At 49.0% G+C, this 27,289-nt stretch overlaps 2 protein-coding genes across 7 annotated transcripts; one reads left to right on the forward strand and one right to left on the reverse strand.

Annotated features, from left to right (window-relative positions):
* Rab5if (RAB5 interacting factor) lies at positions 1 to 7,020 on the forward strand. The gene is made up of 4 exons (XM_070007239.1): positions 1 to 319; positions 1,653 to 1,756; positions 5,239 to 5,368; positions 6,933 to 7,020. The coding sequence occupies exons 1-4, from the start codon at positions 206 to 208 to the stop codon at positions 6,972 to 6,974; spliced, it is 390 nt and encodes a 129-aa protein (XP_069863340.1). The 5' UTR covers positions 1 to 205; the 3' UTR covers positions 6,975 to 7,020.
* Positions 7,021 to 7,061: 41 nt separating this feature from the next.
* Sla2 (Src like adaptor 2) lies at positions 7,062 to 26,849 on the reverse strand. 6 transcript variants are annotated; one of them, XM_070007231.1, is made up of 10 exons: positions 26,516 to 26,849; positions 24,010 to 24,252; positions 23,882 to 23,937; positions 23,213 to 23,318; positions 18,693 to 18,792; positions 17,982 to 18,068; positions 17,529 to 17,632; positions 10,206 to 10,355; positions 8,684 to 8,816; positions 7,062 to 8,339 (listed from the first exon to the last, which is right to left on the reverse strand). In XM_070007231.1, exons 2-10 carry the CDS (start codon positions 24,038 to 24,040, stop codon positions 8,192 to 8,194), a joined length of 915 nt encoding a protein of 304 aa, XP_069863332.1. In that variant the 5' UTR covers positions 24,041 to 24,252; positions 26,516 to 26,849; the 3' UTR covers positions 7,062 to 8,191. The 6 variants fall into 6 exon arrangements, with proteins under 6 accessions (XP_069863332.1, XP_069863333.1, XP_069863336.1 ...); XM_070007232.1 differs by lacking the exon at positions 24,010 to 24,252; XM_070007235.1 differs by lacking the exon at positions 23,882 to 23,937 and having other exon boundaries at positions 18,748 to 18,792.
* Positions 26,850 to 27,289: the final 440 nt, after the last annotated feature.

Consider the following 27,289-nt stretch of genomic DNA (forward strand, 5'->3'; position numbering starts at 1 on the left):
CGCCCTTCCCTCTGTGGTGCCTGCTCGGCGGAGCGAGCGGAGCCGGCCGCTCGGCTGAGATCGAAAGGGGAGCCGCGTCGCGTCGCAAGATCGAACTGCGGAGCCTGTCGCTGTCACCACGCAACGTGACCCGCGACCCCGCACCCCGACTCCTTTTGGCTCGGCCCGCGCGCCCCAGGCCCGGCCCGGCCGGCGCGACGGGAGGATGAGCGGCGGGCGGCGGAAGGAGGAGCCGCCTCAGCCACAGCTGGCCAACGGGGCCCTCCGCGTGTCGGTGTGGAGCAAGGCGCTGCGGAGCGACGCGGCCTGGGACGACAAGGTGCGGGGGCCCGGGGAGGGAGCGCGGGCGCAGCCGGAGGACGAGGTGCGGGGCTGCGGGCGGCCTCGGGCTTGGGGGAAAGCGGCGAGGTCAGGGCTGGAGAGTTGGACGCCCGCAGTCGGGCCGTATACCCGATCCGGAGGGAACGCTGGAGAAAGTTGGCAAATCGGAACGGTGCCAGACTCTGTCCGGGAGCAATCCCCTGACTCGCCGGCCGACCCCGAGTCGGGGCCGCGGCGCACTACCGTGCTCGCTGGCTTGTTGAACAGGAAGACTCGGTGCCTTAGTTGAGTCCAAAGATCGCCTTTTGGGGTGAGTGAGAGAGGAGAAGACGTGCTGTGCCGGATGTGTGTGAGAAACGGATGTGGGGCTTCGGGATGTTCTTGCTGGTCCCATGCTCAGGGTCTGAGTGTGTCCACTTACCACCTCTCCTCCAGGATCTGGAAGGAACTGCCCCAAGCAGCTTCGTTCCAGGTGGCTTGAAAAGCTTCTTAGAGCTGCAGTCCTTCTTTTGTTTCTCCATAGTGCCAAAGTTGAGTTTTCCTCCAGTTCCGGCTGGGGGGGGGGGCGGGCATTTCCTGAAGGTGCCCTTGTCCGGCCCCCAGCCCTGCCCAGCTCTTGCAAAACCTGCACTCTGTGATCTGCTGTGTCATTTCTTCCTTTCCTGGCATAAGAAACCTCAAAAGCCTAACTCTTCAGTACCCTGTGAAATTTAGATTTGCTGGCACCTGCCTCGACCATTTCAGTTCTTAATCTTTTCTTTCTTCTGTGACTTGAGTAAAAATTCAGTGTATAGGAAGGTGGTACTGAATTAAGTTAAAAGCTTTTCTGGGGTTGGGAATGTGGCTTAGTGGTAGAGTGCTTGCCTAGCATGCATGCAGCCCTGGGTCTGATTCCTCAGTACCACATAAACAGAAAAATCTCGAAGTGGAGCTGTGGCTCAAATGGTAGAGCACTAGCCTTGAGCACTGAGAGGCTCAGGGACAGAGCCCAGGCCCTGGGTTCTTCCTTAGTCCTCTAAGAGTTGTTTGTGGCCAGTGGCACAATTATTATTATAGCCATTTCATTAGAAGCTATTTTGTTTGTGCAGCTTCTTAAAAAATAACGATTTCTCTATAAAGTTTTGATTTAGAGCCCCTACTCTGAAAGTAATTGTTTAAGGTATCTAAATAGATTTGTTTACTACCAGTTGAGGTGATGCAAGAAAGACGCTCTTGGCATGGCTTTAAGGGAAGGGGTAGGGGAAATAGTCCTAGGAAGTTTTTCCATTACCCACCTAGGCTGCCCTGTGGCACTCACTCCAGATAATGCGTGTTCTCTCTCTCTTCTGCAGGATGAATTTTTAGATGTGATCTACTGGTTCCGACAGATCATTGCTGTGGTCCTGGGTGTCATTTGGGGAGTTTTGCCATTACGAGGTTTTTTGGGAATAGCAGGGTAAGTCTTAGGTATCTCACATTTTCTTGGTTTCATTTTTGTTGTTGGGAAAGAGCTTCGCTGTGTCATCCAAGCTCACTTGGAACTGGGCAGTTCTTCTTTCTTTGCCTCTCGAGTTCTATTACAGGTGTAAAATACCACACTTGGCTCTTTTCCTTGGAAAAACAGGTTTTGTTTTCCCTCTGGGGAGAGGGCTGTGTGTGTGGACACAAAGATGTGGGTTCCACAGTAGCACTGCTGAGTCTGGTAGGTTGCTCTTCAGTTCATCCAACCCAGGAACATCTCAGGTCAGGCCTGGTGCCTTGCTGACGACTTAGCCAGTCTAGTCATTCTTGCCTCTAAAGTTATTTCCTGTAAGAAGCTCCTTGTTGGCAGCATACTCCAATTATGGCATAGCCTTGTTACCCATGGAAATTTGGGACCTAGAGGAACTGACAAACCTAATAATCATCTCCCTCGTGCCTGGCACTGTACTGAATCTTGACTTTGGCAAAAACTATTTCAGGTCTTTACATTTGAAAAGCAGCCCAGAGTAGAAGGTTGGGCCTTCCATGTTTTTCTTGCTCTGTGGCAGCACAGTTGCCACCAGCTCCTGGTGACTGCTTAGTATGTTAACAAGCTACTGTGCTTATCAGATTGAATGAGAAAGATGTGTTAGAAGTAATTTAAGACGGCTATTGTGAAAGTGGAGGGCCCTGCTTTTTAATTTAAAAACCAACTTTTTGGTGCCAGTCTTGGGACTTGAACTCAGGGCCTGGGCACTATCCATGAGCTTCTTTTGCTCAGCTGGTGTACAACCACTTGAGCCACTGTATCACTTCTTGCTTTTTATTTTTGGTCGATCATGGGGCTTGAACTGTGGGCTTGGGCACTGTCCCTGTGCTCTTCAGCTCAAGGTAAGCGCTCTACCGCTTGAGCCACAGAACCACTTCAGTTTCCTAGTGGTTTATTGGAGGTAAGAATCTCACAGAGTTTCCTACCTGGGCTGGCTTTAAATCACAACCCTCCGATCTCAGCCTCCTGAGTAGCTAGGATTACAGGCATGAGCCACTGGTATCTGACTACTTCTGGCTTTTTTGGTAATTGGAAATCAGAATTTCATGGACATTCCTGCCCCAGGTGGCTTCAAATTGGGATCCTCAGATCACAGCCTCCTGAATAGTTAGGATGTGAATCAAAGCAGAGAGGAGACTGCCACAAGAAGAGAAAACCAAGCTAAAGACGAGGGTTTTTCTCATCTTCCCAAAGCCACTAGACTAGGAGAGCCCTGCACCTATCTGCTCTTCGCAAGATTCATAAAGGATTTCTCGTATGTTACCCTGTGTGGAAATCATTGTAAAGGACCAGAGTTGGTATTTCTCCTGCTGTGCCTGACAGATCCTCCTTCAGGGTGGCTATATAAGTTCTACATATGCCAATTTTAAGCTTACCTCTGAAATGGGGTACTTAGTGTGACTGAAAGGTAAACAGGAGTGATGATGCAAGTAGATTGTTGAATGCAGTGTTTGGTACATCATAAATGGTTCACTGAATGCCATCACCTACAGTTAGACTTATAAAGACATATGGCTGAGAAAATGGGAGAGGGTGTGTGGGAGTGAGCATGCCTTGGCATGGCTTGCCCATCATGTGAGAAGCCCTTTTCCTTAACAGGGTTATTTCCAGCTCCCATCACTCATCTCTAGCCAGAGCCCCTTAGCCTGCTCCAAATCAACCTCCTGGCATTGGCTGGTTCCCAAGATTTCTGGCAGGAGATAGGCTCTTTATGGCCAAACCAAGAACTGTATTTTGTGTTCTTCCTTACTCACTGTCTCTGTTAGTACAACCATTGTACTCCCAGGGGTTTGGTATAAAGCCTGTGACTCCTTGTTCGGTAGTTGCCCAGTCCCTCTTCAAGCTGTATTTGCTCTCTTCTGAAACATGAGTACAGGTATAAAACCATCCATCCCCTCCCCTCTCTCCCCTCATTAACTCGCCCACATGCTTACTGCTCAGTTAATACTGGTCAGCACACCCTGCTTACCAGCTTCCCCTTGGGTACATCCAACAAACACCATTGCACTACCTTACACCAGCCCATACTTCTTCCATTGAGAAGGACCTCAAATAGGCTTAGCATGCGTCTGTCTACCTTTGAGCTACCTTAGTCTTTGCATTGTCTGTTTCTGCTGGTCTCAGATACGTGGTTCCCTGTTAGACATGGTAAGTCTTGATGATGCCAGATGCTGGTAGCTCATGCCTGTAATCTTAGCTAGTCAGGAAGCTGAGATCTGAGGATCATGGTTCAAAGCCAGCCGAAAGTCCATAAGACTCATCTCCAGTTAACCACCAGAAAACCGGAAGTGGCGCTGTGGCTCAAGTGGTAGAGTGCTTGCCTTGAGCTAAAAAGCTGAGGGACAGTGTCCAGGCCCAGAGTTCAAGCCCCAGGACTGACCAAAAAAAAAAAAAAAAGGATGTCAACAAGAGAGGAGAGCAGGATAGTGTTTATGCTCACTACATTTCAATTCCTGCAACAGTTACACTATGGAGGTCAGAGACTTTCCTGTGGTGTCTATGCCTACTGGTTTTATTTTATTTTATTTTAGATCAACATTAATTGCTTTATTATCCTGCCTTACAAATTTACAAATCAATTTGTAAAATTCTATTTAAATAGGTTCCTAAATAATGCCTACTGGTTTTAATGCCACTCTTGTTGCTCTTGGCTTCTTAGTGGGTGGTGGGCTGAGGCAAGGATGCATGCTTAGTTGTACACTAGGAAGAGACACGCAGTAGGTATCCAGAAATGCACTCCCCCTTTTGTGCAGCCACATGCACTATATTGCTTGCTCAGCTAGACCATAAAGAAGCAGAATAACATAATGTGTCCTCTGACCAACCTTTAGCCAGAGCTGTGAAGGCCCATGGCCAGTATAGATAGGACTTTCTTAGGTGGCTCAGCACCCTTACCTTAATTCTGCCTTGCCCGAAGGGGACTTGAGGGATTTGTGTGTACTTTTTGTGTGTGTGGCACTAAGGTTGGAACCCAGAACCCCATGCATGCTAGGCCAGCAGTCTGCCAGACCCTACTTCAAGTTTTTTCATTTTGCTTTTGCTGGTTGACTAAGAATAGTTGCTCATTCACTAAATCTTGTAACTCAGCCAGATGGGTGACTTTATTGGGGACCTGGGTGTTTTTGTGTATTTCTGTATTTGTATATTCGTTTGCCTCTCCCCTTTAGCCTCCCCATTTTACAGATGGAATTGCTGAGACCTATGGCAAGCAGCTGGCACTGGGTCTCATAACAATGACATTGAACCCATCTTCCTGAGCCTGGAGCCTCTCTCCAGGTCATCCCTGACTAGCTGGGGAGTATAGGGAGTATATAGGACAGTGAGGTGTGGTATATATCAGTTATTTTAACAGAGCTGAGAAGTGCTGGTGGGAGCTGGGTCTTTGAAGCTTACGGTTTGTGTTTGGTATCTGTCCTCCCTTGTTCCAGATTCTGCCTGATAAATGCTGGAGTCCTGTACCTTTATTTCAGCAACTACCTACAGATTGACGAGGAAGAGTATGGCGGCACATGGGAGCTCACGAAAGAAGGGTTTATGACTTCTTTTGCCTTGTTCATGGTATGTGCAGCTAGCAGTTTAATAGCAGGTTCTGCCCATTTCATGAGACGTCAGTCACTCAGGCAGGCCACGATTGACTTACACTCTGGGCTTGGGTGCCATTTTTTAAGAGGCTCTTGAGGCTGGAGGGCATTACCTATGTGTCTTGAGCCAGCTTGTCCAAAAAACACGGAATGAGATATACAGTACAATCTCTACGTAACGTGAATTCTATAGGCAGCTACATCTGATTCTCATCCTGGTGACACATTTATTCATAATAGTAAAAAGTGCCAGCCACACAAGTCGCCATCACCTGATAGATGGATAAAGTTAATATACGTTCCTCCAGCAGAATGTACTGAGAATTTCTTTAAAAGATTAGCCTTGTTACATGCCACAACATGAGTGAGCTCTGAAAACATGCTAAGTGGAAGAATCGCTACACAAAAGACCACAGGATTCCATTTATGTAAAATGTCCATAATGTGGTTTAGAGGTCACTAGTGGCTGAATAGAGGGAGGGAAGAATGGGAGCAATTACTAATCGTGGGAATGGAGTTTTGTCCCAGAGGGATATTTGTAGGGGGAGATACTTGTAGAACTTTAGTAAAAATACTAAAATCTTCTAAATTGTACACTTTGAAAAAAGTGTAAACTTTAATGGAATTTCAAAGTTTTTTTTTTTTTTTGTCGGTCATGGGGCTTGAACTCTGGGCCTGGGCGCTGTCCCTCAGCTCTTCAGCTCAAGGCAAGTGCTCTATCACTTGAGCTACAGCGCCACTTCCGGTTTTCTGGTGGTTTATTGGAGATAGGAGTCTCACGGTCTCTCCTGCCCGGGCTGGCTTTGAACCGCGATCCTCAGATCTCAGCCTCCTGAGTAGCTAGGATTACAGGCGTGAGCCACCAGCACCCGGCTCAAAGTTGTTTTTTAAGTTATATATTTTCCTGCATCTAGAGTCTGGTCCAGACAAGGAAATCTTTGAGATGTGGCCCTACAGCATGCAATTTATTTTTATTTTTATTTTTTGGGTCCGGTCATGGGGCCTGAACTCTGGGCCTGGGCATTGTCCCTCAGCTCTTCAGCTCAAGGCTAGCGCTCCACCACTTGAGCCACAGCACCACTTCGAGCTTTATTCTTTTTGCTTATGTGGTGCTGAGGAATCGAACCCAGGGCCTCAGGCATGTAAAGGCAAGCGCTCTACCACTGAGCCACCTTCCCAGCCCTCATACAGCATGTAATTTAAAGGAAAGTCTGAGAGGTTGCGGTGGGAAGTCTGATCAGAAGCTGGTTCAGCATGGTGGTGGTTGTATCTTCACGTTTGTTGCTAACCCTAACACCTGCTAGCCATGTAGCTTTCCTTGTTTTAGTTCCTCATCTGTACCCTGACTCATGAGGGGGAGGGAGTAGTTGGGGGCCATTTGGAAGCCAAGGCCAGCAAGCCTGAGCTGTCAGGGACAGCCTGATTTCAGTGAATCACCGCAAGCCTTCAGGTAGATGAAACACTCCTGGGGAGTGCTCTGTATACATTCTCTCTCACCTGACATTTTCATCCATGACCTGTGAACATTGTCTCTCCTCTAGGTCATTTGGATCATCTTTTACACTGCTATCCACTATGACTGATGGTGGACAGCTTGCACCTGCCCCCTATCCAGTCCAAAGGACCCTCATAAATCGAGCACAGAAACATGGTTGTTGGGGCGCCTCTGCCACACGGAACCTGGGAGACCTGCATTTCCTGGACCGAGAGTCAGGGTTTTCTGCAAGGGTTGTGACCCAAAACTTTTTAAAGAACCATCTACCTTTGAGAAAGCATTTCTGGATTTGTCCATCATCAACCATTTCTTCTTGGATACCATCATGTACCAGCCATTTGCAGAGTGGAGCTGTTCTTTAATTTGACACACCTCTGGATCCGGATGCATCATTAAATTATCTTCCTTGGTTCTCCATCAGTTGTACAGTTTTTAAACTATCAGTGGCATTTCAAGTCTTCTGAAAACAGATGGCAGTATGTGCGGGTTGTAGCACAGTACAAGCAACATCTAGTAACAGCTTTCTTGTAGAATGTTTCCAGATGCTTGAATAAACAAGTCTTTAACTGCGACCCTGTTGACCATGCCTGGTGAAGCCTTTCCTGCTGTGGCCTCAGAATCTGTAGACACCTTGGGGTGGTTCCTCCCACCCCCTTCTTCTTACCTTCCTCCTTAGCAGCTGCAGCCAGGCGTTGTGGACATTAGGGATATTGGGCTCTAGCTTTGGTCTTGGCATTATATGAAAAGGGTTTGCTACCTTCTGACACCCATGCCAAGCACTGAGAAAGGGAACTGGCTCAAAAGTTGTCATTTTGTATTTGGCCACAAGATGGCAAAACTAGAGTAGTTGGGAGAGGTTAGCCAGGGCGGAAGGATAGGCCGCAGTGAGAAACATGATCTGAGAGCTGAGGCTGGCAGGAGAAGGCTACTGTAGGGAGCCATCAGCCGCTCTGATCGCCTTTCTCTTCTGAGACTTGCAGTTTTTGAAAATGATCTTTTTTTCCCTTGATGCTATTGGTGGTTTCTACCATGCAGTATGGCAGTGGGCATACAGGATAGGATGTAGGATGGGATTCAGGAGACCAGGATTGAGGTGATGTCCCAATGCAAATGGATTAGGTCAGACTCTCGACATTCTCTGGAGCCCTGGCTTTGAACTAGAGGTTACAGGCAGGGTCAAGGCTGGAGAGAAGGGGAGTGATTTCTTAGCACCAAGAGAGGAAGTAGCAAAAGTTCAGGTGGAGTCCTGGACGCAGCTGTGTCCTAGCCCTCTGCTCACCGTGCACAACATTGCCTCGGTGGTGCTCAGTCCTTTCCGCCTCTGATCTTGACCTTGGCATCATCCAAGGAAATGTCCTCAGACAGACGGATATAGGAGCTGAGGGACTCCCGGAGCCCCTCGCTGAGAAGAGACACCTCTCCTGAGGCAGGAGCTTCCAGGAACAGGAAGGAGCTGAGGACAGGGAAGAATCCGGGTGAGGGTGCCTTCTCTGTGCTCCTTATGCAGTTCACGCCTGCTGATAACTAAAAGGCTTTCCTCCCTGACAGATCAGATTCCCATCTTGACCTCCTCATTCAGCCCCTCATTCCTCTGCCCCCATCCCCCAGCTTTCTTCCCACCCTAGTTGCAGGGCGGGGGTGGGGTGGGGGGGGTGTCTGTTTCTGACTACACTGAATTCACTAAATTCATGTAGAGCCTGCAGTGGGCTCTGAGTGCTCCCAGATATCCCTCCGCGCCACAGACCTACTCAGTTCTTCAGTACTGCTCTGCCTTCGCATCCCCACAGCTTTCCTCACCTGTCCAACTCTTTCCAGTTGAGCATTGTTCTCTGCACAGTCACAGGTCGGGGCATGTCTTTGCCAGGGAGTAGGCCAGACTTCTGCAGGACACAGGGCTCTTTGAGGAGGCAGCAGATGTCATCCGCCAGCTCTAGGAAAGAGATTCAGCCCCTTGCCATTGCTGACACTAGCCCTGTGCCTTCCTGTGTCTTCAGGACCCCTGGTCCTGGCACCTTTCCATACAAGAGTGTGAGACCCAAGCTGTTCTCAAGGAGGCTGAGAGCAATCAGGTGGTTGGGATTGTTCTGGGAGACGAAGTTCACTATTCAGTTGTGGGGCCTGTACTCTGGGCCTGGGCGCTGTCCCTCAGCTCTACAGCTCAAAGCTAGTATTCTACCACATGAGCCACAGCACCACTTCTGTGACTTAATTGGACATGAGTCTCATGGACTTTTCTGCCTGCGCTGGCTTCAAACTGAGATTCTCAGATCTATTTCCTGAGTAGCTAGGATTACAGCCACCAGTGCCAGCTCATTGTGAACTTTGTGTTTTCTTTCCGACAGTATTGGGATTTGGACTCAATCTTCTTTTTTGGGTGGGCGGGGGCGGTCCATCGTGGGGCTTGAACTCGGCCTGAGCACTTTCCCTCAGCTCAAGGCTAGCGCTCTATCGATTGAGCCACAGTGCCACTTAGGGTTTTCTGGTGGTTTATTGGAGATAAAGAGTCTCATGGACTTTTCTGCCTAGGCTGGCTTTGAGCTACAATCCTCATATCTCAGACTCCTGAGTAGCTAGGATTACAGGAGTGAGTCACCGGTGCCCAGCTGAATTCAGAATCTTACACTTGCCATGTAGGCCCTTTATCTCTGAACCATACTTCCAGTTTTTTGTTTTGGTGCTGGTTATTTTTGAGATAAGATCTCTCTTCCTGCCTTGGTGTATACCTGGATCACAGTCTGCCTATTTGGCTCTCTGTCATAGCTAGGAAATGATGGGTGTGCACTGCACCACTTTGCCCAGCTCAGTTGAGAGGTGGGGAGGGCGTCCTCATGAACTTTGCTGCTTCAGCTGGCCTCAAACCACAATCCACCCAATCTCTGCTCCCCAAGTAGTTAATCTAGAGGTATGAACGACCTGTGCCCAGCGGATTGAATTTGGGGTCTTCATTTCTAATTAGGAAAGTGAGGAAGAAAAAGAAGCCAAGAAATTCTCAGTGTTTTTGTGGAGCCTTGTCTGGCTCCCAAGAGAAGTTTCCCCTCTCACCCTGACACTGAGCCTTGGTTACAGCACAGGCAGCAGCTCAGCTGAGCTCTTGAGTGTGAAACTGCCTGCTGCTGGGCAAAGCCTCCCTGGTGAGCGCAGTAGTGGCTGTGCTCATGCCCCGGGGCGGGGTCTCCACCTGGGTCTCAGCACAGTCATGGCATGAGGACAAAGTAGGCTCCTCTTCAGTCTGTCTAGCTCGTGTGCCAGCAGGTGAAGAGCATGATAGTATACCTTTAGCCCCCTTTCCGTTTTCTATGGAGGCAAAAGAAAATCATACCTGAATAATGGTCCACCAGGGCCTGGAGTGAGGGGAAGGTGAGGCGTGGTGAGATATACAGCCAGCCATTGTCAAGATGCTGGATCCTATAGTGTTTGATCCGATCCCACGAGGCAGGGCGGCTGAGTCGGACTGACAGGGAGTAACAGCCTAAGGAAGAAGACGTCCACAGGTGTTTGGAGGTCTGCTAGGACTCCTCCCCCTCCCCACCCCCACCCCGCCACGCCCCACAACCAAGTTGGAGGTGTGGGGGGCAGGCAAGACAAAAACCCGAGCTTTTGGCCATAAGAGGCATGTTTGTGATAGGGCATTGGGAGAGAAACGGGTCACCGCACAAAGCCCTTGGCTGGTTGGCACAGTGTGAGCCTTAAACATCGGCTCCTCACCTAACACTTAGGTGACACAAGTGTTAGAATGTGAAAATGTGCCAACTGGTGGGGGACAAGTGGAGAAGTGACTGTGAGGCACTTCATAAATTTCGTGTAGCATGAATGGTTAACATGCTACTACCTCGGAGCCACAAGAATGTCAACAGTACCAGGTGCTAGTGACTCACGCCTGTAATCTTAGCTCCTCAGGAGGCTGAGATCTGAGGATCTCGATTTGAAGCCAGCCCAGGCAGGAAAGTCTGTGAGATTTTTTTTTTTTTTTTTTTTTGACAGTCCTGGAGTTTGAACTCAGGGCCTGGGCACTGTCCCTGAGCTGCTTTTGCTCAAGGCTAGCACTCTACCACTTGAGCCACAGCGCCACTTCTGGCTTTTTCTGTTTATGTGGTACTGAGGAATCCAACCCATGCATGCTAGGCAAGCACTCTACCACTAGGCCACATTCTTAGCCCATCTGTGAGACTTAACTCCAACAAACTACTCAGAAAAAGCTAGAGCCAGTTGCTGGTGGCTCACACCTGAAATCCTAGCTACTCAGAAGGCCGAGATCTGAGGATCGCAGTTCAAAGCCAGCCTAGATAGGAAAGTCCCCGTGAGACTCTTCAATTAACTACCAGAAAACTGGAAGTGGCGCTGTGGCTCAAATGGTAGTGCACTCACCTTGAGCTGAAGAGGCTCAGGGACAGCGCCCAGGCCCTGATTTCAAGCCCCAGTATGGGGGGCGGAGGTGGTGGTGGTGGAAGTTCACAGCAACATTCTTTGCACAGCCCCTTTGTGTTCAGTAGAATAAGGGGCTACACATGCCCAGTGTGTGCGAGGCTCTGGGTTCCACCCCTAGTGCCTCGTACACCCAAAAAAGTGTGATAGATTATAGAATATAATACTCTATGATAGGCAGCAAAAATTAATAACCTTTACCCATATAAACATGTCTTTAATGAGCAGAGCCAGGTGCCAGTGGCTCATTCCTGTAATCCTAGCTACTCAGGAGGCTGAGATTGAGTATCATGGTTCAAAGCCAGCCCGGGCAGGAAAGTTCATGAGACTCATATCCAATAAACCACTAGAAAACCGGAAGTGGCACTGTGGCTCAAGTGGTAGAGCACTCGCCTTGAGCTGAAGAGCTGAGAGACAGCGCCCAGGGCCAGAGTTCAAGCCCCATGACTGACAATAATTAATTAATTAAACGAGCAGAAATAGAACTTACATTCAGCATTTTATTTAAGGGTCAAAGCCAGGACTACATATGTCATACACAGCTTGTTCTGGTTAGGTGGAAAGCACACGGGGACTTGAATGGGCTTGCTGTAGAACAGTTATGCAAACTGGCTCAGGAGAGTGGGGTTATCAAACTCATCCCTCTTCAACCTTACCTGATACACTAAAGACACAAGCAGGTGACAGAGTTTTTCCAGTTTGGCTTTTTTTTTTTTTGGGGGGGGGGGTCTGGTTGTGAGGCCTGACCTCTGGGCCTGGGCACTGTCCCTCAGCTCTTCAGCTCAAGGCTAGCACTCTACCACTTGAGCCACAGCGCTACTTCTGGCTTTTTTCGTTTTGCTTATGTGGTGCTGAGGAATCGAACCCAGGGCCTCAGGCATGTAAAGGCAAGTGCTCTACCACTGAGCCACCTTCCCAGCCTCATGGCTTTTTTAATTTTCTAAATCAACTTTATAATTTCTTGAAATTGAATGCCGGCTTCCTGCATGCTAGACATATATTCTACCACAAACCACATCCTAGCCCCTGAGGCATAATTTCCATATGCACACAAAGTACCTGGTTTGATGGGACCCACCAAAAAATTAATTTTAGAAAATCAAAAATAACCAGCTAGAAGGAGAAAGTGCACAGTCAAGAGAAAGGACGGTGTGTGCAATATACCATCTCCAGGCGCAGTCTTTGGCAGCTGAGGCTGCATATGAGAACACTATGTAAAGGCAAGGTGGATTTATTTCATTTTGTATGTGGTGTATCAGGGATGGACCCCAGCGCCTGGCATATGCTCTACCATCGAGCTGTGTCTGCGTTCTGATTAGTTTTTTAAGCCAAATGGAAAGAGGATGCTGAGTAAAATAGTCATCTATATACTATCATGATGTAATGGTGTACTTTGCTATTGTGTCTGTATGTGTGTCACGCACGTGTGAGCACACACCAATCAATATTGGAGCTTGAATTCAGGACCTTGTGCTCTTGCTCACCTTTTTTCAAGCTCTACTACTTGAGCCCTGCCTTCAGTTCCAGCTTTTTGCTGGTTGACTCTTTTGCTCTTGCAATGAAAGGCAGCAATATTTATGGAAGAAGTGTCTTTGGGAATGATTGGATCTTGAGGGCTCTGATCTTACCAATGGATGTATCTATCCACTTAAGGACTCAGCTTAATAGGCTTTGGAGGGGGGGGGGGATTTTTTTTCTTTTGCCTGTCATGGGGCTTGAACTCTGGGCCTGGGCACTGTCTCTCAGCTCTTCAGCTCAAGCCTAGCACTCTACCACTTGAGCCACAGAACCACTTCTGGCTTTTTCTGCTTATGTGGGGCTAAGGAATCGAACCCAGGGCCTCATGCATGCAAAGCAAGCACTCTTACCACTGAGCCACCTTCCCAGCCATGAGGATCTTTGTTATAAAGACAAACTCATTGCTTCCTTGAGGTAAGCAGCTTTTTTCCACCACCTGCTTTCACCATGACATGCCGCCTTTCCACAGGCTTGAAAGCAATCATGCCAAGTGACCACAGACCGAGACTTTGGATACTTAAGAGCCAAAATAAATCTTTCTCTTATGATTTGTTACAGGAATGGCAAGCCAACTAATACATAGCCCTCATACCCACCTTAGCAGAAAAGGTCTCTTGGTTAACATTCAGACACCATCCAAGTGGTAGAGCACCAGCAGTGAGAACACATCCAGTGTGACCACCTCTCACCCCGCCTGAGCTCGTGATGACTTCTTTTGTGGCTTTCCACTTCCACCTGAGTACCCTTCTTTGTAGCAGGTCATATCATACATCTTTAGAAGCCACTCTATCACAGTTAAAAGCAATCCAAAGCCCTCGAAAGGCCCTGCATGATCACACCTTCCCTCAGATCTGCTCCAGGTGCACTGAGCACTGGCTGCAAAGCTCCTCCCTCCAGGTTTGTACATGTGTGCTCACCTTATCCCCACCCTGTGTCCTTCTGACACTACTGTGTAGTTTCTGTAGAGCACATACTGCTGTGTATGCTATTTGACTTATTGTTTTTGGTTTTCTTTTTTTTGGGGGGGAGGGTCCGGTCATGGGGCCTGAACTCTGGGCCTGGGCGCTGTCCCTCAGCTCTTCAGCTCAAGGCTAGCGCTCTACCACTTGAGCCACAGCGCCACTTCTGGCTTTTTTCTTTTTGCTTATGTGGTGCTGAGGAATTGAACCCAGGACCTCAGGCATGCAAGGCAAACGCTCTACCACTGAGCCACCTTCTCAGCCCCTGACTTATTGTTTTTAAAAGAGGATAACAAAGAGCAAGAGGGGAATTTAATCAATTTATATTATACATACATATGAAAATACTACACTGAGGCTCTCTTGTATTTGACTTATTTTTCACTGCCCACCTCCAGCTGTGGCCAGGAGTTTGTCTTTCATACTATGTTTCTCTGTGTTTAGAAGAGTGTTTGGCACAGAATCAGCATGAAACATTTACTTATGACTGAATGAAGAATTCTCTGAAAAACTTTCAGAACTGGGACTATAAACAGGTTGTGTGTGTGTGTGCTCCTAATGGAGTTTGAACTCAGGACCTGGACACTGTCCCTGAGCTTTTGTGCAACTCTACTGCTTGATTCCCACCTAGCTCCACTTCTAGCTTTTTGCTGGTTAATTGTAACTAAGCGTCTCATAGTGTTTCCTGCCTGAGTTGGCTTTGTAGTGCATCCTCAGATCTGTTTCCTGAGTAGCTAGGATTACAATTGTGAAACACACACACACACACACACACACACACACACACACACACACACACACACACACACACATCAAAACAAAAACCCTAGTTATGTATTGGTAGTGGTATTTGAACTTGGTAAGCATTCTACCAGTTGAACACCCACCCAGTTCTCTATAAACACTTTTTTTTTTTTTTTTTTGCCGGTCCTGGGGCTTGAACTCAAGACCTGGGCACTGTCCCTGAGCTTCTTTTGCTCAAAGCTAGCACTCTACCACTTGAGCCACAGCACTACTTCTGGCTTTTTCTGTTTATGTGGCCCTGAGGAATCGAACCCAGGACTTCATTCATGCTAGGCAAGCACTGTACTACTAAGCCACATTCCCAGTCCCACTTTTTTTTTTTTTCTGGTCTTGGTCCTTGAACTCAGAGCCTGGGCACTATCCCTGAGCTTTTGTGCTCAAAGCTAGTGCTGTAGTACTTGAGCCACTTCTGGCCTTTTTTTTTTTGTAGTTTATTGGAGATAAGACTCTCATGGACTTTTCTGCCTGTGCTGGCTTCGAACCCCAGTCTTCAAATCTCAGCCTCCTGAATAGCTAGGAATATAGGTGTGAGCCACTGGCATCTGGCCCTATAGGACTGCTGTCTATGAGCACAAAGGATGTTGGGATTTCTTTGTGACAGGGTCTTATAGCCCAGGGTGGCCTTAAATTCATAATCCTCTAATGTCAGCTACAGCCAGAGGCATGTGCCACCTGGCTCAGAAGAATAGATTCTTGAAGACATTATCACTGCATTACTTGGAGCAAACCCACATCCAGTACCTGCTATCTCTGCCAGCCATGGGTACAAAAGGCCTGTCTGAAACCAGACACCTGGAGAAAGCAGAGGGCTATGGAGCACATAAGCTCAGCCTCCTGGTTAGGATTAGGGAGCTAGGAATGGTGGGAAGCCAACTTCAGCTGGCCCTGACAATCTGCACCTGTCTACCTAGCTCTTCATCCTTTCTAACACAGGAATATCTACCTGTCAAAATCATTAAGAATCTGCTGAGCAGATAAACACTGCCTTTCCTGGAGGGTGCTGAATGCTACCTTCTTTCCTTGTTTCTGGTGGTGGCTATAGGGATCTTAGTCTCAGCAATCATATGGGTCTTTGTGGGTCCTAAAGATCTTATGTATTCCTATCCACGTTCTCCAGAGTCACTCTACCAGCTTCCCCTTGTGTATATGCCTTCTTGTGAAGGGTTAAGGGGTGCTGACGGCTGCTCACTGGACTCTCAGAACTGAACCAGACCAGAGAAGGGGTGGGAGTGGGGTAGCTGAGCACAGAGCACTTCCGGTGGTTTCTCCCCAGGCCCTGTGTCTTCTGCAGGGCCCCTGTTCCAGTGAGCACCGCCACGGTGGTTTCCTGTTTGCAGCTGCAGCACCGGGGCCTGCCTGTGTGGGGGTGCGAAGGTGGGGGTTGTACTGCTGCCTGGAAATTAGCAGGAGAGCCAGGGATCAGAAGAGCGATGAAGACATGCTAGTTAAGGACAGAGAAGGAGACTGAGGTGGAGAACTAAGGACCTTTCTAAAAAGCCATCACAGTCAGATAACGTAGGGTGGGCACAAGAAGCCTACCCTCACTCCTGGTGTTCCCTCCCAAGGTTGTCACTTGCATTATTGCCCCCTGAGGTCTTTCTTGGGTGCTTGCAGTGAGATGCACATTTCTATATACATCAGCGTCATGTGTGTCTTATAGAGGAAGGAATCATTGCTGATCAGGATAAGTTCCCAGTTAACAAAATGTTGTCTTAAGCCCAGAAACCACTACAGGCCAGTCCCTCACACTTTCAGAAGTGCAGATTATTGCTCTATTGAAGGGCTATCATGGAAGCCACAGTGGACTATGCCAAGACAAGGTCCGTAATGTCTCCCATCACTACCCCAAGTTGTATTCTATTTGGCATTTGGACAACAGGCCCTATTATCAGTGCAACTCTCAAATAGAGCTGTTTTTCCCAACTGTATGGCATGAACACTGGCATCTGGGGACCCCGGAGCTCCCTGAGAGCAAGAAATGTGCCCACCTCACTCACTGGAAACATGGTTACACAGAAGGCCTTTGGTCCTGTGATAAGAACTCAGGAAGCATTTCTTGAAAGAATGGATATGGAAGCTCATGCTGTAATCCTAGCTCTCAGAAGGCTGACATTGGAGGATTGTAGTTCAAAGCTGTCCCTGGCAGGAAATTCTATAGGACTAGTATCCAATTAACCACCAGAAAATTGGAAGTGGCACTGTGGCTTAAAGTGGTAGAGTGCTAGCCTTGAGTAAAAGAGCTCAAGGACAGTGCCCAGGCCCTGAGTTCAAGCTCCACAACCACCACTACCACCACCACCAACAACAACACAGCGACTATTACTAGCTATTTCATGATGAAAAGTCCCATGTTCAAAAGCTATTGGGAAAGCCCAATTAGACAAGGTAAAGCCTGAGAAGTCCTGTGTTACTGCGAGACTTTTCTCAAAACAGGGTCTAATTTCCAATGTTCCCCCAAACTGCCCTTCCCCTACCCTCTTGTCTTTCAGAGAACACAAGAGATTCACTGTACTGCAACCTTTTCTTGGCCCTGAACACCCTGAATCCAACCAGCTCTCTGCTGAGTGATGGCTCTCTCCACCACAGGGAGAGCTTCTTGGCCAGCATCCCAGGCCCTGGGCTCTAGCTTCACTTGGCTTCTCCTGAGCTCCTGTCCCATGGTGCAGTCCACTGGCCAACCCCAGCACCAGTGCACCTGGCAGCGTGGGCTGTCTTGAAGACAGATTTCAAGTCCCAACCCATAGTTCTCCCTCCATGAAGCCTGCAGTGATTGTCAGGTGGTGCCTCTCTGCCCTCCTAGCCCAACTCCATCTCCCCCAGGCCGGGCCAGGCAGGGCCAGGCAGGGCTCAGATAACCTTGGCTGACAAAAAGAGGGTCAGTATGTTCTCTGCAGGCTACTTTCTGACCTGGGCAGAGGATGAGAGGCGAGCTTACCCACCTTTCCTGGTCTGGCTCTCTCGGATAAGGAAGGCCCCTCCGGGGTTCCCAGGCAACAAAAGCAGTTCCTCAGCTTTCTCCCTGCTCAGGCCCTCGAATAGCCACCTAGAGGAGTAAGGGATAGGGACACAGGTCAGCCTGGTCAGGCTGGGGGTGGGGTGAACTGAAAGTTTACTAGAACCCCTCTACCTTTGGGTGATCGCAACAAGAATCCCCCAACTCATTCTCTAGGCCTCATAATTGCTGTGCCATGGCCCCTCTGGTCAGAGCCTCGGGGACAGGCTCCGAGGGCCAGTTCAGCTTGTTTTGGTTTTGTTTTTTTTTCCTGGAGAACTCATTCCTCAGGGGCCCTACTACTGGCCCCCAAAAACAAAACAAAACAAAACAATCTAAAACAATCTCACAAAAGAAACAGCAGGACAGTCTCTGACAGTGATATGGAATGCTCACTCACCCATGGGAGATTCTGGCCACATGCATGCTGGGAACATTATACTCTCTGCCTGAGAGTTCTGACAGCACTGTCCACCAATCTCCATTCCTGGGGAGAGAACACAGAGGGCACCTCGTTCACACGTGTTGAGATCCTGGGCTCCAATGGCTTACACTATAATCTTAGCTACTCAGGAGGCCAAGATCTGAGAATCTTGTTTTAAAGCTAGCCTTGGCAGAGAAATCTGAGTGAGTCTTACCTCCAGTTAACCAGCAAAAAGCTGGAACTAAAGGTGCGTTTTAAGTGATGAAGCATCAGCCTTGGGCAAAAGAGCTGAGCAAGAGTACAAGGCTCAGCATGCAAAGCCCTGCTACTGGCATGTAAACACACAAAAAAAGAAGTGCCAATGCTCTCCTTGTACAAACTTACACTAAATAAAAATGTGGTGAAAAAAAGTGCCAAGACCCTGGCAACCTGGCGATCCTGTAGCTTCCTGCCCCACTTGCTTCCAAGGCTTTCTTGGATTAGCCAGTCCAGCCTGTCCCCCGCCCCCCCCCCCAACCTGGCCCAGGTTGTGACAGATGGCATGATCCAAGGCTCTTTGTTAATACGCCTTGACCCTTCGCCTTTCCCCATAGATATTAATCTGCCTAAAACTCATGATAGGGTTATGATCACATGTGAATGGTTTCCCATTGGTGCCTCTCCAGGTGCCCAGGCCTGTGAACTTACTCAGAGATGATAGTCAGGGGCTCCCCTAGTCTCAGAGACAGTTCAGCCTGCCCACCTGCTGGGAACCTGTCCAGCGCCACCGCTGTGGCCTTGCTCCTCTCTGGATGGAGAGACAGAGACAATCATCCTTTTGGCCAGCTTTCCCTTGAGATGTGAGGGCCTGAGGAACCCAGCTCCCGTCATACTCTGTCATGGTGCCATGCTTGGAAGTGGTTCTGGGCTCTGAAGCTCTCCCAGCATGCTCTGCAGCGCTTAAGATGACAGTGAGCTCTTGTGGTCCCTAGGGAAGCCTCAAGCTCATGTGACAAGAGGAGTGGGGCTTCTGGCCATGACTGTTTATGTACCTTTTTTTTTTGGTCATGGGGCTTGAACTCTGGGCCTGGGCGCTGTTCCTGTGCTCCTCAGCTCAAGGCTAGTGTTCTACCACTTGAGCCACAGCGCCACTTCCACTCTTCTGTGTGGTTTATTAGAGATAAGAGTCCTACCTGGGCTGGCTTTGAACCGTGATCCTGATCTCAGCCTCCTGAGTAGCTAGGATTACAGGTGTGAGCCACCAGCACCCGGCTATGTACTTCATCAGGGAACCTGAAGAGATTTTGCTGCTTAGAAACAAAACCCGCAGCTTGGGGCTGAGGGTATGGCTCAGGGGCACCATTTGGCTTGGTGTGCAAGTTCCTGGGTTCAAACCCCAGCACTGTAAAAGAAAGAAAAAGAAAAAGAAGGAAAGAAAGAAAGAAAAAAAGAAAGGAAGGAAGGAAGAAAGGAAGAAAGAAAGAGATATAAAAAGAGAGAGAAAGAGGAAAAGAGAAGGAAAGAAAAAGGAAGGAAGGAAGGAAAAAAGGAAGGAAAGAAAGAAGGAAGGAAGGAAGGAAGGAAGGAAGGAAGGAAGGAAGGAAGGAGACCTACATCTCTGTGCTGATGTCAAGTGTGGGCTTGAGCTCAGTCTCTGGGAAGCATTGGTAGACAAACACTCTGCGGTAGCTCTGGAGGCTGGAAAGGAACTGAGGAAAGGCCTGTCCTGGGCTTAGGTTCCCCAGTCAGTGGGGCTCTGGGATGGGCATGGAGTAGCACTAACACATATACTGCCAAGAGGCAGGACAACAGGACCCTGAAGGCTGAGGATGACTTTCCCTTCCCATCCTGCCCTTCACTTCTGGCCCTGGCTGCATGCACCTGGAAGAGCTGAGACTACAGATGGCAACAGTGTTGTAAATTCTAGTGCACCTCACAAGTGGGTGTAGAGTGGTTTTCCCAGGGCCTCTGTCCAAGGCCCCAGCTAGAGGCCTGTGCTACCCCAAAAATGTAACACACTAGGTCCCTGTAACAGGCCTGGTCTAAAGAAGTGCCCACTGAGGTGTGTGACACTGTCACAGTCCAGGCCTCCACCCCACTACCACACCTGTGTGTCCATCCTATCTGGGGTCACCGTGTAGCCTCTTAGCTCTCACCACTGCACCAAGGTGGTCATCTCTAGGCATCCCCACTGTGCAGTGAGGATTCAAGGCCCTGACAGTACCATTCCTCCTACCCCATCTCACAGGTGCAGGTGGGAGGGATAGGGCTGAGCAGCGGCAGCATCTCCCAGGAGGGGATCTGCTTCCGTGGAGGATCAGGGAGCCACCAGCCTGGGTTCCAGAGATAGCTGGAGACTAAGCTCCCAGCCATACCAGGATCAGTCCTGAGGATGTGGTGGCTATGACAGCAGTTTCAAGGCTAGGCATCAGGTGACAAGTAAAGTAACTCTCTCAGCATAGGACTCATCTCTCCACCCTTCTCTCCCCCTACATCAGCCCACCTGGTCTAACAAGTTCTTCCTTCTGCCTGTAGGGCCTTCTGGGTCTAAAAATTCTGCCTCTGATGGCTGCTGAAAGCTATTTCAACTGCCTCCAGCCTCCCTTTCATTCCCCCTCAGTCTTTTTCAGTAAGAATTCCTGAAAGAGACCCTTAGCATATGGGTGCATTAAGCTATGTGAAGTAGGCAAGGTCAATATAAGGCTCGTCTATTTTCTGGAAGCTCTTGAGCCAAGAGGAGTCTGGGATGCCCTCTAGATGGAGCTGGGCCCACAGGAGCCAGGGCAAGAGAAGCAGATGGACAGATGAAGTCCCAAGGGCTGCTGGGGTCTCTGCTGTGGAAAAGTGAGGCTGATTCTGAAATGAGCCATTCCTTTTTTTTTTTTTTTTGGTCGGTCGTGGGGCTTGAACTCTGGGCCTGGGCGCTGTCCCTCAGCTCTTCAGCTCAAGGCTAGCGCTCTACCACTTGAGCTACAGCACCACTTCTGGTTTTCTGGTGGTTTATTGGAGATAGGAGTCTCACAGTCTCTCCTGCCTGGGCTGGCTTTGAAGCGTGATCCTCAGATCTCAGCCTCCTGAGTAGCTAGGATTACAGGCGTGAGCCACCAGCGCCCGGCTTGAAATGAGCCATTCCTATGCATCCTCTGGGCATCCAGGAGACTCCAAGGCAGGTGCTCCTCAGAGCACATTTTGCACTCAAGGCCGGCTGGCCAGGTGCAGAGTGATGCCTGATGCCCCACTGACCTATGCAAGCCTGGTAGAGGTCACTCTTCCATGAGGGTAGGATAAATGGTGTAGAAGGATTCCATCTCCTTCTGGAAACAGTGACCTTGCACCCCTACAGGGGCAGGTCTCCTTCCAAAGTCCTCACCAGCCAGGGGTGGGTGGGGTGTTCACTCAGCATTTCCCTCCACTTCTTTGGGAGGTGGCTCCAGCTCATCCAACTGCACACCCTCAGAGTCCTTCACATATGATCACCAAAGCTAACACATTTCTTTAGCTCCTGTCTCTGGGGCTCAACTGTCCCCAAAGATCAGGATTGAGCTCATCTTGTCCACTGCTGTGTCCTCAGCTCTGGTCACATGGCCCTGCACATGGCAGAGCCTTCCACAGGCTTCAGGAGGAAGCAAAGGTGGATAGAGATGAATGGTGGTGGGGAGGGATGGGTGCTTCAGCTACAACAGGACAGAACCACTGAGAGACCAGGAGGAGGAGACAGAAGGGCTTTCCTGGGACCTCTGGGATGCCTCCAGTCACTACCCTGAGCAGCCCTGGACACAGCAGCCTGGGGACACAGCCAATAGCGAGGTTCAGAAGAAACCACGTAGAGGCTGTGTGGCTTCTATACAATTAACAACTGTCTAGATGCTGCTATGAAGATGTTTTGAGATGATATTAACCATAAATTCTTTTTCAGAAATTTCAAACTTCATAAGAAGATAAAGACTCATTTCAAAAATGGTTTGGAGCCAGGCCCTGGTGGCCCATGCCTGTAATCCTAGCAACTCAGGAGGCTGAGATCTGAAGAGATTGTAGTTTAAAACTAGACCAGGCAAGAAAGTTTGTGAGTTTCTTATCCCCAATAAACTGCTCAGAAAAAGCCAGCAGTGGATCTGTGGATTAAGTGGTAGAGCATTAGCTTTGAGGGAAAAGAAGCTTAGGGCTGGGAATGTGCCTTAGTGGTAGAATGCTTGACTAGCTTTCATGAAGCCCTGGGTTCGATTCCTCAGTGGCACATAAGCAGAAAAAGCTGGAAGTGGCACTGTGGTGCAAGTGGTAGAGTGCTAGCTTTGAGCTGAAGAGCTGAGGGACAGCACCCAGGCCCAGCATTCAGGCCCCATGACTGACAATAAATAAATAAACAGGTCAGGCACTGGTGGCTCACACCTATAATCCTAGCTACTCAGTAGGCTGAGATCTGAGGTTGGAAGTTCAAATCCAGCCCAGGCAGGAAAGTCCACGAGACTCTTATCTCCAATAAACCACTCAGAAAACCAGAAATGGCACTGTGGCTGAAGTGGTAGAGTGCTCACTTTGAGCTGAGAGCTTAGAGACAGCGCCCAGGCTCAGAGTTCAAGCTGCACAACTGACCAAAATTAAATAAATAATGATAAACAAATAAATAAATGGTTTGGTTAAAAACAAACAATTTGAGAAGAGACTGTCAGAACAGGTGAAATTAATCAAGGTACTCGATATACCTGTATGAATAAGTCAACATGAAACCCCCTTGACAACCAATTGATGCTAATAATAATAATAATTTTTCCAGAATGCATTTCTCTTCCTGTGAGAGTTTATTCTGGGAAAGCACAGGCCTTTTTTTGTGTGTGTTTACAACATGCATATAATGAACTTTGATCAAATTTACTCCATCTACTCAACTTCCAGGAAGTTGGGATTAGAGGTGTGTGAACCATCCCTGGCATTCATTCATTCGTTCGTTTCTTTATTGATGCTAAGGATCAAACTAGGGCCTTGTAGATGTAAGGCTAGACTCTCCCACTGAGTCACATACTTGGCTCTCCTATTTTCCCTTTTGTTTGCTTGTTAAATGTCCAAGCTCTATGGGAGCATGGATCCCCTTTGTCAGGCTCACTAGGAAAGGCTAGGCATTCAGTAGGTTCATTGGTGCCTGCTGCTGAAATGGGGATGCTGGTTTGAAGGCTCAGAGGCAGTGAAGTCTGGGCCAAGGAAGAGCCTAGCTGCCGGGGGACCCTGGGGCCTACCTGCTTGCAAGGGTACAGGTCGCTGGCCTTGTACAGAAGGATGTGAGCTTGGATTTGGCAGGGGTTTTCCTTTGCTGGGCAGACTTCCCATCATTCTCAGAAGACTCTGAAAGCACAGCAGAGACATCTGATTGAGATGCCACCATGGAGACAGAGTGACAGGGATTAACACCCCCTCCTGTCAGGACCAATCCCTAGGCCTCCTTCCAACTCTGAAACTGTCTTCCCTATGCTGCAGTCCCACTCCAGCTATCTCTGGGCTTTTATCCTTTTCCATGGCTGGCCTGATTTTCTTCTGCTTTGGATCTGCCTGAATGCTCCCCGCCCTGAGCTTTATTACTCAAGGTTAGTGCACTACCATTTGAATCACGGCTCCATTTCTGGCTTTTTTGGTGCCTAATTGGAATGGATTTTCTTACCCAGACTGGCTTTGAACCTTGGTCCTCAGCTTACAGCCTCTTGAATGGCTAGGATTACAGTCATGAGCCACCAGTGCCTAGCTTGTGGCCCCTTTAAACATACCAAGCATCATGGCTGAGGTATGGCTGAGGTTGAGGGCAAAGGGAAGCTGAAGCTTGGGCCCAGAGTCGCAATGAGCAGAGGTGACACTGACACACTGTTGCTGGTGTCCCAAGGAAGAGGAAATCTTCTGACACCGTAGTGACTTACAAGGCTCTGGGGGACAGGATGTGGTCCACTCCCTTCTTGATGCCTCTGTTTCTTACCTGAAAAATAGAGATAAGGACTCCAACATTAGGTCTTAAAAAGCTGTCTTACCCACATTTCAATCCTCTTACCTTCACTGCTTTCCAGGCTCTCCTTTCTCATTTGCTCCCTGTTTACTTTCTTGTACTTGTTCCTTCAGGCTCTGTTTTGTTTTGAAATGAAAGCTTGTTATTTGGCACAGGCTTGTCTTGAACTCCAGGCTCGTGATTCTCCCTCTTCAATCTCCTCAGTAGGTGGGTCTGTGGGCTTGCTGCCGTGCTGGGTTCAGTGTTTATGTGTGGCCACTCTACAGATTCTGGTCTCTTTCCTTGGCACTAAGCAGAGCCCACACAGAAGGGCAACCACATGTTAGAGCTGCAGATGAAAGCTCTTGGCATAGGATCTTATCCTTAGAACAATTTAATCCCAAGGTTTACTATATGTAAGTGTTGGAGTTGGGGCTGGGCTATTTCTTTTCAGATCATCTCATTTTTCTAGTAAAAACAAGGCTGTTGTTTCATTTGGCTGCTCCTTTGTGGTAAGCACCTGCCCATGTCTCAGGATTGGGGTGCAGGAGCTCTGGGAATGGTGGGAGGACATAGTGGCTCCTTGCCAGAACTGCACACAGTCTGGATATGGCTGGTGTCCATGAGTACCATGGAGTGTCTGAGGCCTCCTGGATCACAGTCCCCCGTGAAGAGTGGCAATTTTCTCCCCTCACTGCCTTCACATATCATCAGTGGATATGAACACCTGTCTGAGGATACCTCTGCATAGACACTCAGTGCTCATAGCACAGAGCTCTTCTACAGGGGGCCTAATGGGTCCATCCAGGAAAATGCCTCTGACAGCCACTTTCTGTGTAGACTCTGGGGCTCCTACAGTGTTGTTGTGTGAGATGGTGCTGCTGCTTCCTGAATGCTCAGATTCTTCCTCATGGAGCACCTTCAGTTCAGGTGGTGCCTAGCTCTGAGGTCCCTAGTCTTGCCTCTTAGGTATGAGGCACAGCCTAAGAACTAGGCCATCCACCTGCCTTGGGTGGCATGGGTGATGAACTCAAGACCGATTTGGTTGCAGCCACATGGTGTCAGGCCAGTGTACGAGCCTACTAAGTCTCATCTGTAAAGCAGGGATGGCACGGACACCACAAGGTGAGGGGAGAAAAGTAGCAGCTTGGCATTGGTGAATGTTAGAATGACAAGTTCCTAACCCTTCCCCTTCCTTCAGCAAGGCCACAGCCATCAACTGCAATAACCTAAGAAATTTCTGCCCTGCAAATGCAGCTGCAGGATGGGTACACATACCCAGGGCCTTATGGGAGTCTCCTTGCACTTGCTAGAGCCAGAAAAAAAGCCCTGTGCAAAATGCGTACTAGCCAGTAGCAGGAAAGCTTAGAGAAAGGAGATGCTGGCCTCAACACTATAGGAGAAAACTAAACCATTAAACACACACAGCTGAGCAAACTACATGGGAGGGGGTGTGTGTAGGATTCTGGGCCAGTGGGTGGAGGGAGAGTTGGCCTGAGGCAGTACACTCTGCCCAGGCTGTTTTGATTGCTTTCATGCTTCCGTCTGGATGCAGGGACTGAGGCTCTGTTCTGTGACAGGAGGCCTGTATTGCTGAAGGTGCTTCTCTGGAGCTAGTGAAGGCCTCTTTTTTTTTTTTTTTTTTTGGGTCCGGTCGTGGGGCCTGAACTCAGGGCCTGGGCGCTGTCCCTCAGCTCTTCAGCTCAAGGCTAGCGCTCTACCACTTGAGCCACAGTGCCACTTCCGGCTTTTTTCTTTTTGCTTATGTGGTGCTGAGGAATCGAACCCAGGGCCTCGAGCATGCAAGGCAAGCGCTCTACCACTGAGCCACCTTCCCAGCCCCTCTTTTTTTTTTTTTTTAAGCTAGGAACTTAAGACAGGGTCCCACTTCGCTACTGCCCCAGCCTCCTCTGCTTCTCAGCTGCAAACCTCACCCTTGTGAGAGGAACTGCAGACCCTACAGTGTCTTTGGGGAGGAAAAGTCAGAGCCCTGCCATTCAGTGACCTAGAATGACAGTGACACAGAGGGGCCAACAGTCACACAGCAGTGTAGAACTGAAAAGGGACAAGGATAGGTGTGAAGACACACTGGAGGGATGGCTACAAGTCTTCAGGAGGCAGTTAAGAGTGTGGGGTAGATAGATGGCTTTGGTTCCTCTGGGATTCCAGAAGCTACTTTGTGGTGGGGGGGGGGGGTAAGGGAGAGGGGAATGGCATCATGGGGCTTGTTCTCAGGGCCGGGGCACGGTATCTAAGCTTTTTTGGTCATGGCTAGTGCTCTACCACTTTGAGCCACAGTGCCACTTCCTGATTTTTGGTGGTTAATTAGAGATAAGAGCCTCATGGACTTTCTTGGCTAGCTTCAAACCATGATCCTCAGATCTTAGTTTCCTGAGTAGCTAGGATTACAGATGTGAGCCACTGGCACCTGGTTCAAAAGTGACCTCTTATAGCTTATATAATCACTGTCTTTCTGGAACCTGGAACTATAAATAATAATAGGCCACCCCAGTATCAGACGAAATTGCCGTCCCTCATCTTGCAAAGGAGAAAACAGAGCATGAGTACTCACTGGTTTATTGCCATTAGAAGCTTATGGAAGGTGTCCAGGCAGTTCAAATACTTCAGCCCCAAGGTTCTGCATGCCATCCAACCACCTTGGGTCCCAGGACACCCACAACTCTCTCAGCCTGGAGGTTCTTCTAGTGACTCAGTGTTGGCTTGGGAGCTCAACTCCTCTAGTGGTCAGCTGTCTGGACACCAGGGTGGGCTATGAAGTCTTTTCCTCAGGGACCCTGGATCAGGCAGCCCTCCCCAGCACAGCCAGGCTAAGGGAGGAGAGACAGGGCTCAGCTCTGTACAGACCCAGGTGCAGGTTGTCTTAGCTCCAGCTCTTCTCTGCAGACTCTGTGGTTCTTACCAAGTTTCCGCTGACAGCACCACACACCATGGAGGAACCACTTGCCTGAGTTCCTGGTTCTAGGCGAATAGCTACTACCTCATACTTTCTTTTTGTCCATTATGCTGTGGGGACTTAACCCAGGGCTTTACATCTCTCACATTGAATTATACCACAGCTCATGACAAAGTATATAGAAGTTTATGCAAACATCTTGTGTGCAATCTAAATTGTGACATACTTGCATCAGCTTTTTTTTTTTTTTAACGGAATGGAAATAAAGGAAGCATTCTTGAGAAAGATCTAGACTCAGGTACAGTCAGGTGGAACCTATTTCTGGCAGAAGTGTGAGGTGGGAACCAGGCAACCTGGCCTGAAAGGCTGAAAAAAACCTGTCATGGGCACCAGATCAGCTCCAACGCTGACACTCTACAATCAGGCATGCAG

This window comes from Dipodomys merriami, unplaced genomic scaffold (assembly GCF_024711535.1).
Source record: "Dipodomys merriami isolate MVZ:Mamm:240054 unplaced genomic scaffold, mDipMer1.0.p SCAF_7, whole genome shotgun sequence".
NCBI classification, from domain to species: Eukaryota; Metazoa; Chordata; class Mammalia; order Rodentia; family Heteromyidae; genus Dipodomys; species Dipodomys merriami.

Bases quoted from the DNA above. Each gene is read 5' to 3' on its own strand.
- Rab5if (XM_070007239.1), top strand. From the start codon at position 206: ATGAGCGGCGGGCGGCGGAAGGAGGAGCCGCCTCAGCCACAGCTGGCC. The intron at 320-1,652 runs GTGCGGGGGCCC...TCTCTTCTGCAG, and splicing joins ACGCGGCCTGGGACGACAAG to GATGAATTTTTAGATGTGAT. The intron at 5,369-6,932 runs GTATGTGCAGCT...TCTCTCCTCTAG, and splicing joins CTTCTTTTGCCTTGTTCATG to GTCATTTGGATCATCTTTTA.
- Sla2 (XM_070007231.1), bottom strand. From the start codon at position 24,040: ATGAGAAAGGAGAGCCTGGAAAGCAGTGAAG. The intron at 23,938-24,009 runs GTAAGAGGATTG...TCTATTTTTCAG, and splicing joins GAGCCTGGAAAGCAGTGAAG to GTAAGAAACAGAGGCATCAA. The intron at 8,817-10,205 runs GTATGATTTTCT...TCTCTTTCCTAG, and splicing joins CCTGGTGGACCATTATTCAG to AGCTGGCGGATGACATCTGC.